Source organism: Bison bison, unplaced genomic scaffold (genome assembly GCF_000754665.1).
Source record: "Bison bison bison isolate TAMUID 2011002044 unplaced genomic scaffold, Bison_UMD1.0 scf7180017864158, whole genome shotgun sequence".
NCBI lineage: Eukaryota > Metazoa > Chordata > Mammalia > Artiodactyla > Bovidae > Bison > Bison bison.
The window spans coordinates 2,011,616-2,024,162 of record NW_011494730.1 but is presented as its reverse complement, the minus strand read 5'-3'; the positions used below and the strand labels follow the sequence as shown (position 1 = coordinate 2,024,162).

The window sequence follows — 12,547 nt, the reverse complement described above, 5'->3', positions numbered from 1 at the left end:
CTGCCGCGCCAGGCTCCGCAGCTCCTCCCTGCCAGGAATGGTCTTGATGATGAGTGTGGGGGGCTTGGGGCTGGCCCGGGGTGGCACCGGCGCCAACTCCAGGGTGCGCGCGCCCATGGCCGGGCCGTCCAGCCCGTCCGCGGAGCTGCAGCGCCGGGCTGGGCCCTCCGCCGCGGTGAAGCTCTCGTGGGCGGAGTCGGTGCTGCTCTGGGCGGTGATGGAGATGCGGGGCGGGGCCTGGCTTCCCGGCGGGATGGGGGGCGGGGCCTTTCTGAAGTTGAAGGCTGCAGCCAGGGAACCCAGAGACACAGCGGGTGAGAAACGCCGTCCGGGTAAGAGTCTGTGGCCGACCACCCCCCACACCCACGCAGTAGCACAGGACCCAGCAGCCACGCCTAACCCACGTGCCGCTACGTAAAGAACCACGGATCATCCCTTCATCCGGCCCAGAGAGGCAAGCGATCTGCCCAAAGTTGAGCAGCACAGCCGCGACCAGGGCCGGAGCTGGAACCCAGATCACTCTCCAACCTAGGGCTGGGCCAGGGGCAGAGAGGGCATACTCACAGGAGCCGGGCCTCCCTGAGACAGAGGCAGGGGCAGCAAGGAGGGGCAGGCAGTCGTCGTCTTGAGAGCAGCCAGCCTGGATGGCCCGGAGGTAGCTGTGGCTCCGCATGCGGAAACAGCCGGGCAGATCCAGAGCGTCCACGGCCTGGGACTCCAGTTCCCCAAACACGGACCCGCACACGGCCTCCAGCTGCTGGTTCAGCTCCTCGCTGAGCTGGGAGCAGAGCCCAGAAGGACAGTTACCGTGGTGCTGGAATGGGGGCGTGTCTGAGGCACTTTGCCTTAGGAACATCTCTAGTTCTGCAGAGGCTGGGTCTCAGTGTGAGACTTAGGTATTTGAACTAAAAGAAACCCCCAGCTCATGCAGAGAAAGATGGAGGCACCTCTGCCCTGTGCTGGTCCCGGGGCCTGCTTTGGGATCAACCTTGGTGTCTAATCTTTCCCCTAAATACTCCTCCCTCTGCCCCAGCTATACCTCTCCCAGACAGCGCCATCTTCCTCTCCACCTGATCCCATCCCCTCAGGGTTCTCTCACCTGACCCCTGGGGGAGAGGACAAGGGAGCTGACAGCCAAGTATGGGGGGGTGAGTACTGCAGGGAAGAACACCTTTTATTATTTATGACCTGAAAAAGTGAAAGTCACTCAGTCATGTCCAACTCTTTGCGACTCCAAGGACTGCAGTCCACCAGACTCCTCTGTCCATGGAATTGTCCAGGCAAGAATACTGGAGTGGGTGGCCATTTCCTTCTCCAGGGGAATCTTCCCCAACCAGGGACTGAACTCAGTTCTCCTGCATTGCAGGCAGGTTCTTTACTGTCTGAGCCACCAGGGAAGCCCATTTATGACCTACTGCATTACAAAAATGATCAAAAGCAACCTATAGAGATATAATCATGTGGAAGGAAGGAAATTAATGAGTACATAATGGAGCAAAAATGATCAACCTTGTAGTGTTTCAAGCCCTCCCCCACCTTCTGCCCACTAACTAACGAGGGACTCAGCCTGGTTCAGCCTGCAGGTTCCTAGCCTGCCCTCCTCCTCTGAGGGAAGTTCAGTCACTGAGGATCAAGATTCTTGTTTTTGGTTTTGATAGTTTGTGATGCAGAATCATTTTGTGATGTGTTAAAAAGAATTTAAGCAACTAAGAAAAAGCAAAACAAGAATTTTGTTCATGGAACCATGTTGCATAACACTGCACTAAGACTAAATACACCAGAGGCTGTTGCTTCATTTGCTTTGAATGAGCAAACTGGCAAAAAGAAAATATAAAGGTATGGAAGAAGGTGGGTTAGTGGTAAACTCAACACTCAGGGAACAGGATGGTTGCATTTTTGACCTTGAGCTTCAGAACAGCCAGCACTTTGAGTATAGGCTGTGGGTTGTTTGCAAGGGCTGTGTTGTAAGACTCAGCTGGACTCAAATGCTGGCTCTGCTAGTTCCTAGCAGTGTGGCCTGAGAAAGTCATTTAAAGTTTTTGGGCCCCAGTTTAATCACCAGTCAAATAGGAAAGATAATGGTACCATACTCGTAGGGCTATTTAGGGAACTCAAAGAAAAACATGAGAGGCACCTGGTGCAGGTAAGCCCTCCATCTGTGCAGTGTGTCTCAGGGCCTGCCTGGCAAACACAGGCCAGCACTCATGACAACCACACTAGTCTTGTCACTGAGTCCCAGAGAAATTCCCCCACGGGTGATTATGCAGAGGTCACTGGATGAAGTCATGGACAAGGTCCTCAGTAGCAACCAGAGGATGAATATGACAGCAAGTATCCCGTGGCTGCATCTTGTGACACCTCCCAGGAAAGAGTCCTGGCATCCTATTTACGTGCAGTCAACAGAGAAAGGAGCAGCTTGATCCACGTGTAAAATGTAGCTCAACATTTCCAAACTCGGCCTCCAAAGTATATATGATATTATAACACTACAGTCTACCTCAAATTGAGCAGGAATTCCCATCCTATTCTACCGATGGGCAAACCAAGGCTCAGAGAAGGTAGATGAATTATTCAAAGATGCCCAGCATGTACGTGAGAAAACCAAAGTGCTCAGTTTCCTGGCTCTCCTGCCAAGCTGACTGAGTATCAGAATTTCCTGGAGACCTTGTTAAATTTACATTAACTTGGGCACTACCCTAAGGATCTGAACCCAGAGTTCTCTAACTCTAAGCCTCTCTATTTTGACTGCTTTGAAGGTCAGAGCCAAATTTTCTGGAGATTCAGGTTCAGTGATTCCAATATTGGCCCAGTAATTAAAAAGGAAGACTGTCTTCAGCTTTTTTCTAAATGAACTTCATTACAAGTGTACAGAAATTACAAAAAAAGTGTTAGTCGCTCATTCGTGTCCAACTCTTTGTGACCCCATGGACTGTAGCCTATCAGGTTCCTTTGCCCATGGAATTCTCCAGATAAGAATACTGGAGTGAGTAGCCATTCCCTTCTCCAGGGGATCTTCCCGACCCAGGGATCAAGCCCAGGTCTCCTGCATTGCAGGCAGATTCTTTACCATCTGAGGTACAAGGGAAGCCAATGGACAAATCACAACTCCTTGTGAGTCTACCTCTCAGTTTCCTGTCTCTTGACCTCTGGGGTACCTAGCACCAGTGGTGCCAGGCTATTTCTAAAGCTCAAGAGATAAGCTAACTCCTGCTATTTCTAGGCGAGGCTCAAGACACTCCCCAACCAGAACCAATCCAGCCCAGAGGGTCCCTCTGAAGCACAAGAAAGCTGACCCAACCCCAGGAGAGAGCATTTTGACCTCAAGTCTGAACACCAAGGATAGAAGGAGTCTCACTCTGTGGCCTATCTCTGTATCTCTAGCCCTCTTCTGTGTGTAAAGCACTAGGCATAATATCTGGCATATAGCAGATGCTTCATAAACATGAGCAGACTTCCCTGGTGGTCCAGTGATTAAAAATCCACCTGCCAATGCAGGAGATAGGTTCAATCCCTGGTCCAGGAAGATTCCACATACCGTGGGAAAACTAAGCCCAAAAGCCGCATCCACTGAGCCCATGTACCTAGAGCCTGTGCTCTGCAATGAAAGAATCTACCATAATGAAAAGCCCATGCACTGCAACTAGAGAAAGCCTGCACCAGCAATGAAGACCCAGTGCAGCCAAAAATAAATAATAAAATAAATAAATTTTAAAATAGAAAGAAAGAAACTGAAGTTGCTCAGTCATGTCTGACTCTTTGCGACCCATGGGCTGTAGCACCCCAGGCTCCTCTGTCCATGGAATTTCTCAGGCAAGAGTACTGGAGTGGGTTGCCATTTCTTTCTCCAAAATTTTAAAATACTTATGTATATAATAAAAACAAATAAATTTACGTTGCTACTATTATTAGTAGCAAGAGGTTCTTAAATCACAATGACAATACTTCTCAGAGGCCCCTCTTTCCCAAAGGTTCTCAAGCTCTTGAAATCCCAACCATATGTTAGTTCCATAACCAACTCTATCTAAGGCAGACAGAAGGCGGGTGAGGAACTCCCCAGGGCCACACATCTTCCATCTCTACTAGCCAAGAGGAACTTCTAGAGTTCCAATAAGGGACCAGGACCCAAGAGAAATGCAGACTTTTATAGACTCTCAGAGGAATATTGCATCTGAGCTGATATTTACTGTATTACAAGTATGAAATTGTAACATTATGCTGTGAATTCTCCTATTTTCCCTATACAGCCTTCTATCCTGCTCCCCCTGACACTTACTTTCAGGTGAGTCAAACATCAAAAAATCCTCTTGGGAAATAAGAACCTTAGCCTTTCTGCAATCCAGACTCAGAATCAGTATTTCCAAGGCTGTGGGATATTTAAAAGAAAATATTTTATTTGGGTCTAACTGAAAACTGTCTGTACTGGTGCTGGTGGGTCTAGTTGGGGGCGAGGCAACATCCTGTATACTTTACATATAGCATTTGGCTTAGATAACTTTGGAAAACCCTCTCATTTTAAAACATTCTAAAACACTGGATAAAATATAACAAATATTTCATATGCATAGCTGAGCTCACAAGAAAGAGAGATAAGTCCCCAGGGGACAAAAACAAAGAGGAGATTGGAAAATCAGAATATTAACTGTGTGAGCCAATGCTGCAAACAGCCCAGTGGAGGTGGGAGGTAGGGGGAAGGGGGAGCTGGTCTCAGTAACCAAAGGACTTAGATTTTGACGCCCACTTGGGTGTAGGAGTAAGGCTCTGGGCCCACATGAAGCATGGAATTGGAAATGGGAACCTGCATACAAGTAGAAAAGGAGAAAGCTTTGATAAAATGATAAACTAGAAAAAAAATCAATTATCGGCACAGACTGATGACAAAGGAGGTAGTCAGAAGTCTAGGCACTGAGGAGGGGGGAAAGAAGATAAATTCCCTAAGGATTTACACTCACAAGGTAGTTTTCACACAGACACAGGATTTTGTATCTACATGGGCCAGATCCCTCCCCAAATTAAAAATAAACATGAAATGGTCCCAGACCAAGAACAGTCCAACAGAGCAATCTAAAAATCTGGGGGACCCACTCTTAAGCCAAGCTGATGAGGATGATCACAAATAAAGCTCCACTGAAGATGACCTCATATTAGAAAGTGTGATCTGACGTGGCCCCTAAATCTTCACCTCCTGGCATTCACACTCTCGCATAGTCCCCTCCTCTCGAGTGCAGATTAGACCTATTTGTCCACTTCTGATGAAAAGAATATGGCAGATACAATGGCATGTCACTTCTGAGATTAGATCACAGAAATACCAGGGCTTCCACCTTGGACACATTCTCTCACTCTCTCGGAGCCTTAGCTCTGGGGGAAGCAAGTTGCTGTGCTGTGAGTTGTGTTATATTATGAGCCATACAGTGAGTCCTACACATTACGGATATGAAGCCTGCTGACCGCAGGTGAGCATGGAAAGAGATCTTCCTCTACTCAAACCTTGAGATGACTGCAGCCTTGGCCAACACCTTGATACAGCCTGTAAGACATCTGACCCAAGTGGCACCAGCTAAACTGTGCTCAGATTCCTGACCTATAGAAATTGTGAAATAATAAGTATTTTTTGTTTTAAGACTCATGTTTTTATTGGTTTGGTTTTGGCGACACTGGGTCTTCGTTGTGCTGTGCAGGCTCAGTTCCTGGTCGAGGGATCAAACCTGCGTCTCCTGCACTGGAAGGCAGATTCTTAACCACTGGACCATCAGGAAAGTTCCAAGACACTATGTTTTGGGGTAATTTTTTTATGCAGCAATAGGTAACTGGGCCTCCCAAGTAATGCTAGCAGAAAAGAGCCTGCCTGCCAATGCATGAGACATAAGAGACACAGGTTTGATCCCTGGGTCGAGAAGATCCCCTGGAGGAGGCCGTGGCAACCCACTTCAGTATTCTTGCCTGGAGAACCCCATGGGACAGAGGAGCCTGGCAGGCTACAGTCCAAAGGATAGGAAAGAGTCGGACATGACTGAAGCAACTTAGCACAATAGGTAACTAATATAAACAGCGACAGAAATAAGAACTAAACTTTTATTGAGTTAAGCTATTGAGAATTCAAGGTTTATCTGCTATAGCAGCTAGTATTACCTTAGCTAAAGCAGATTAGCTTTTAAGCTATGTTTAAATTTTCTAAAACTTAAAAGATAAATAAAGCTGAAAACATAAGGATAGAATAAAAGCTTTGGGGAAAAAAAGCAGAAAGATTTCCAAAGAAACCAAATCAGATTTCTAGGTGGGGGGAGGGGAGGGGAAAATTAAAACACAAATAATGAGTTAAGTAGTAAATGAAACACAACAGAAGAGAAAAATAGAGAACCAGAAAATATATCTGAGGAACTTACTCCAAAGGCAGCAAAGAGAGGTAAACAAATGGAAAATATGAAGGAGAGGTTAAGATATATAAAGGAAATGATAAAAAATACCCCAAACACAACCAACAGAAGTTCTAGAGGAGGGACTAGATAAAATATGTCTGTGTTAGTCGCTTAGTCGTGTCCGACTCTGTGTTACCCCATGGACTGTAGCTTGCCAGGCTCCTCTTTCCACGGAATTCTCCAGGCAAGAATACTGGAGTGGGTAGCCAGTCCCTTCTCCAGGGGTCTTCCTGACCCACGGATCAAACCTGGGTTTCCTGTATTGCAGGTGGACTCTCCAGGGAAGCCCAGATAAAATGTAGAAGCAGCAATATTTTAAGAAATAATAATGGTGGTTTAGTTGTGAAGTCATGTCCAACTCTTGTGACCCCATGGACTGTAGCCTGTCAGGCTCCTCTGTCCATGGGATTCTCCAGGCAAGAATACTGGAGTGTGTTGATAATAATAGTCTAGTCATTAAGAATTTTCCAGACTTCTGACTTCAGACATAACAGAGTGAGGATACCAAACCCTATGCCCTAAGACAACTATAAAGCTGCACAAAGCTCTCCAAAACAACCATTTTATCACTCTGAAAATCAATCAAAGTTATACAACAAAGAAACACATTCATGAAAATTGCTGAACTTTGGGTAAGAACAATGAGTCTGTAGTGTCCTCACCTGGAGTTGATCCCATAACACAAGTTCCCAGCTCTATAAGTTGCAATAGTTCAACTAGGGTGGACCAGGCTATGAAAACCAGCTGCTTAACTGCAACTAACAAAGGGGGCTCACTTTATTCTGAGCACTGTCCATTATAGTGTCAAGAATAAGAATAACCAGCAGCACTAACAGGTTGAGGTTTCAGCACTGTTTAGAGGCAAGCAATGGGCCTGGCAGACTAGACAGGAACTTGATGGGGAATTTTAGAGGGGAAAGATAGCCACAGAGTGATAAGCACTTCACACAATCTGGGTTAACTAGAGGCTGGGTGCATGTACTACAAAAATCAGAAAGGCCTTGAGCCCACCCACATATCCCTGGCCAATAGAGCCTATGCATATGTGCAGAAGGAATGTAGGAGAGCCTGTGAAAAATAGAAGCCAGAGCAGGCTTGAAAACAGCAATGTCTGTATTCCTCAGCTCACACAAAGAACCATGAAAGGAGAGGAAGGAAGCCTTACTGGCTTGAAGTTTTTGAGCACAACCTCTGATCAGTCTCTGGCTGGACACTAAGCTATGCAGAGACAGGGTCAACCCCTAGGAAACCAGGCTTTAAAATAAAATCAAGAAAGAAAAAAAATTAGTGGAGACATCAGAGGCCACATCTGGCAAGGTAGACAGATTTCACAGATTTAGACCAGGAATTAACAAATAAACAAAGCAATAGCAATCTTCAAGAGGTAAAATAAGAATCCAGAGTTGCTACAATATATTAAATAAAATGTACAGTATTCATGACACTGTGTAAATAAATGAGAAAATGTGAATGTCCCTGAATGTTTGATTTATTACACAAAGACTACAAGGTAGTTATTATAAGAATGTTCAAAGAACTAAAGGAAATCATATTTAAATATTTAACGGAAAGTATGACAACAGCGATGGCATTAATAGAAAATCACAACAGAGAAAATTTTTAAAAAAAGAAGAAAAGAATCAAATGGAAATTCTAGACCTGAAAAGTACAATAACTGAAATTTAAAATTGGCTAGAAAGGCTCAGCATAAAAAGTTATCAGTAAAACTTAAGATAATCAGCATAGATTATCCAATATAAAGAATAGAGTGGGGTGAAAGATTGAATAGAAATGAGCAGTGTCTCAGAGACCTATGGGCGACATCAAGTATACCAGTATGCATGTAATTGGAGTCCCAGAAAAAAGATGAGAGAGAGGAAGAAAAAATATCTGAAGATATAATGGCCCCAAACTTTCCAAATTTGCTGAAAAACATTAATCCACAGGTCAAAGAAACTCAGTGAATCCAAAGCAGACTAAATACAAAGAGATCCATACCCAGACACATTACAGTCAACTTTCTAAAGACAAAGAGAACATATTTTTTAAGAAAATCTTAATAACCACAAGAGAAAAAACAATTCATTGCATACCAAAAAAAAATTATTAATTGACTTTTCGTCAGAAACCATGAACACCAAAAACAGTGATATTCAAAGTGTATAATCAAAGTGCTTAAAGAAAAAAACAATCAACCAGGAATTCTATATTCAGCAAAACTATCCTTCAAAAAATGAAGGAAAAATAAAAACGTTTCCAAATAAATACAGACTGAAGAAAGTATTGCCAGCAGAGTTATCTTATAAGAAATACTAATGCAAGTTATTCAGGTTAAAAGGAAGTGACATCCAAGGGTAATTCAAATCCACAGGAAGAAATGAGGAGCACCAGAAATGGTAAATATGTGAGTAAATATAAATATGTTTCACACTTTTTCTCTCAAATTCTTTAAAAGACATAAGATTTTAAAAAGGTTAAAAAAGACAGAAGAGTGTGCAAAGTAATTATTCCATTACTATTATCAGTTTATAATAAGTTTTAGCTTATAACACATATATAGAAAATATATATGGCAATAATAGCACAAAGAAGGGAGAGGAAAAGGAGATATATTAGAGCAATGCTTGTATATTTTACTAGAATAAACTAGGTTTTAATTAGTTACACAGGTAATTCTTAGTGCAATCACTAATGCACTAAATAATATAGTAAAGGGAATTAACAAAAAGAAATAAAACTGTACACAAAATATTTAATCCAAAAGAAGGCATAAAGGAAGAACAGAGGAACAAAAATGACATGAGACAATCCAACCAAATCAATAATCACATTAAACGTGAACAGACAAAACACTCACTCAAAAGCCAGAGATTGTCAGACTGGATCAAAAAGCACATAGGTTGAAAGTAAAAGGGTGTACCAGCGAACAGGAACATGAGAGAATGTTCCAGATTTGATGAAAGACATGAATCCTCAGATTCTGGAAACACACGTGTGTGTGTGTGTATGTATGTGTGTGTGAGCATGCACACACACATACACATCACTGTGAAACTGCGGGACACTGAAATCAAAGGCAAGATCTTGACAGCAACCAGAGAGAAGTGAAAATTACCAACAAAGACAGTTGGGTTAATAGCAGCCTTCTCAACAGCAACAACAGAACAGATGACAGAGGAATATCTTCAAAACACAGAGAAAAATAAATGTTGACCTAGAATTCTGTAATAAGCTAAATTATGTTCAATAGTGAGGGTAAACTATATTTTTGGTTAAAGGCAGAATTTGCCACTGACATGTACTGAAAAAAATTACTAAAGAATTTACTTTAAAAGGAAGGAATGAGAGAATTCCCTGATGGTCCCGTGGGTAGGATGTGGTGCTCTCGCTGCCTGGAGCCCAGGTTCAACCCCTGGTCAGGGAACTAAGACCCCACAAGCCACACGGCACAGCAAAAAATAAAATAAAAGGAAGGAATGAAACGCAAGAAGGTATAGTGAGAGGGAACTAAAATACTGTACATGGTAAAGCACTGAAGTACAAACTAAAATACTGCAACAAGTACATGTGAGAAAGGAAGAGGTGATCAGAAGCAAATGGAGAAGACAGTGGATGGAGCAAGTAACCTGGAGAGGAAGGGAAAGGGCACCAGCAGTTTGGTTTTGGACATATTAATTTTGAGATGTCTACTCAGCATCCAAGCGAGATTTCAATACACAGTTAGATATACATGCCCAGTATTTATGGGAGAATGTGGGCTGATGATAAACATTTGGAAGTCATCAGGCTCTCAATAAGATTGAAAGCCATGAGCCTGGATGAGCTCACCCAATGAGTAAGTGTAAGAAGAAGTCCAGGAAGTAAGCCCTGGAAAGCTCCAGTGTTTAGATCCTGAAGAGTTTGTGGGCCCCAGTGACACAGACTGAGAATAGGCAGCCAGAGAGAGAATCTAGAAGAATCTAAAAGATGTGGCATCCTCAAGGTCCACTGAGAGAAGTGTTTCAGGCAGGAGAGAATCATCAGCTGTGTTAGATGTTGCTGATGGCTCAAGTGAAGCAAAGACGGAGCATTAACAAGTTTAGCAACATAGGCTGGTCTTACGTGAAAAGATGACTGTGCCAGTCAAGATTCCCTGATTCAGGAAATGTAACAAAGAAATGCTGAGAGACAGCAGCAGCAACAAACAGTGAGAGCCAAGGAGGATAGACTTTTGCTTTTTGCATTGCTTTTTTTCCCCAGCAAACAGTAAAAATAGCTAACCTTTATCAAGTGTTGGCTCTGTGCCAAGAACACTATTATAATGCCTATTTTTAAATAGGGAGAGTGGGGCTCAAAAAAGTCAAGTAACTTGCTCCAGGTCACTCAGCTGGTAAGAAGTGGAGCTGGAATTCAAACCCACCTCAAGCATTCAATTACTAAACTGCACTGCCTTCTTTAGTTAAGGGGAAAGTCTATACTTGGGTATAGAACTCACACTTATAAAATACCAGTTTGGGACTAGCTTCCTTGTGTTTGCATATATTTTTTCTGAACTCCCAAAAACCCTCTGAGATAAGCATCACTACAATTGTCATTTCCACCATGAGAAAACAGAGGCGTTGAGAGGAAAGTATCTTGCCAGTGGTCCCCAGGGTGGAGTGGAGAGGAGAGAGCTCAAGCCCTGATCATCTCTGAGACTGAAGCTCTGCCCTCTTCAGTCTGTGCGGTCAGGCCTGCCTTTTACATGGGGTGGGGGAGTTGGGGCAGTCAGACCAGGACAGGGCTAGGGAAGCTCAGAGAACTGACACTGCCCTTCCAAGTCCATCACTTGGAGGATGCTTGGCGGTTTTTAAGGATGTGACTCTCTGAGATCCTCAGTCTGATTCAGCTCTGAGAATTCCAGGGCATGCTTCCCAGCTCCCCAGAACCAGACCTGTGCTCTCTCCAGGGGCAGATTCCTGATTTTTAAGACCAAGGCTGAGCATGGGAGCGAGTCCTCCTCCCCACCCCTTACCCCTGGCATGCTGGGCTGCTTCCTACCTGTCCGGTGGTGAGGGAACGGCTGTAGCCAGGAATGGAGCTCCGCGGGTGGATCCGGGGTGGTACACAGCAGCTGGGAGAGGTCAAAATTCCAGATTCAGAATGGGGATCTGCTAGGAGGTGGGGGAGGGGAATGAGAGCACTGGGGTCCCTGAATGGGTTCTGTTCCTCAGAAGCCCCCAGAACCTCCAGGAGGAGACTGCTGAGTAAAAGGACTGTGCTAAAGAGGCATTCAGATAGGGGCTTTCACGGGCACCCCCTCTTCATATGGGCCAGAGCGAGACTGCCCAGTGGAACCCTAAGCAGGGAACCTGACTGGTACCCACACGATGCACACCTCCTGCAGGCACCCAGCATCAGCTTGCTGCCCCCTCCCCAGCCCCCAGCTCTCCCTTGTCCTTACTTTATCCGAGCCTGGTCCACACTGGAGGAGCGGCGAGTGGTGAAGCGCCGGGCGACCGCTTTGGGAGATGTCTTGGGGCTGCCGTCCGAGTCTCCGCTCTCCTCATCCCCCATGGCTTTGATGTAGCTGCCGCTCCGCATCCTGCGGCAGGGGATCTCCCCGTCCTTGCCCCCAGTGGGGTAACCCCCCCAGTCATCTTGCGGCACCTGCAGGGACAAGGGGCCTCAAGCACCTACTAAATCCTGAAGCAGGGACCCTCTTTCTTCACTGCCAGTGGGAGATGCACAGCCCTGGCTCAAGCAAACCACGCTCAGGAATATGTCAAGGCAGATCAGGTGAGGTCTCCCCTACAGGACATGCCTCTTCATCCTCCATGGGCCTTCTGCTACCTGACTGAGGGCCATCTAAAGAGTCTAAGGGCTCCCATGATAGGTGCCAAGAAGCTCAGAGGCCAAAGTGACCTGTGTCAATCTCACGCCTAGCAGTAAGGCAGCCCCTGACATCAGTCACCTTTCACCCCTCCTTCTCCTTCATCCTCTTAATGTGCTTACATCCCAAATCCTCTGACGTCCCCCTCCCTTCTGTGAAGAGCCACAGGAGGAGCGACATCAGTTTGTGTTTCAGAAAGAGCACTTCAACAGTCCAAACAGAGGTTGGATCGTGGAGAGCCAGGAGCAGGGCAAGGGCTCAAGTGGTGATGATGCCCCCC

The 12,547-nt window shown here is 45.2% G+C and overlaps 1 protein-coding gene across 1 annotated transcript in view; it reads right to left on the bottom strand.

The window, feature by feature from the left end:
• DLGAP3 (discs, large (Drosophila) homolog-associated protein 3) overlaps positions 1–12,547 on the bottom strand; it is a 39,819-nt gene that overhangs the window by 20,774 nt on the left and 6,498 nt on the right. Inside the window, exons 3-6 of the mRNA XM_010841212.1 lie at positions 11,839–12,044; positions 11,436–11,508; positions 565–778; positions 5–284 (exon numbers count right to left, since the gene is read on the bottom strand). Coding sequence (XP_010839514.1) covers positions 5–284; positions 565–778; positions 11,436–11,508; positions 11,839–12,044 — 773 coding nt within the window. The remainder of the gene's footprint in view (positions 1–4; positions 285–564; positions 779–11,435; positions 11,509–11,838; positions 12,045–12,547) is intronic.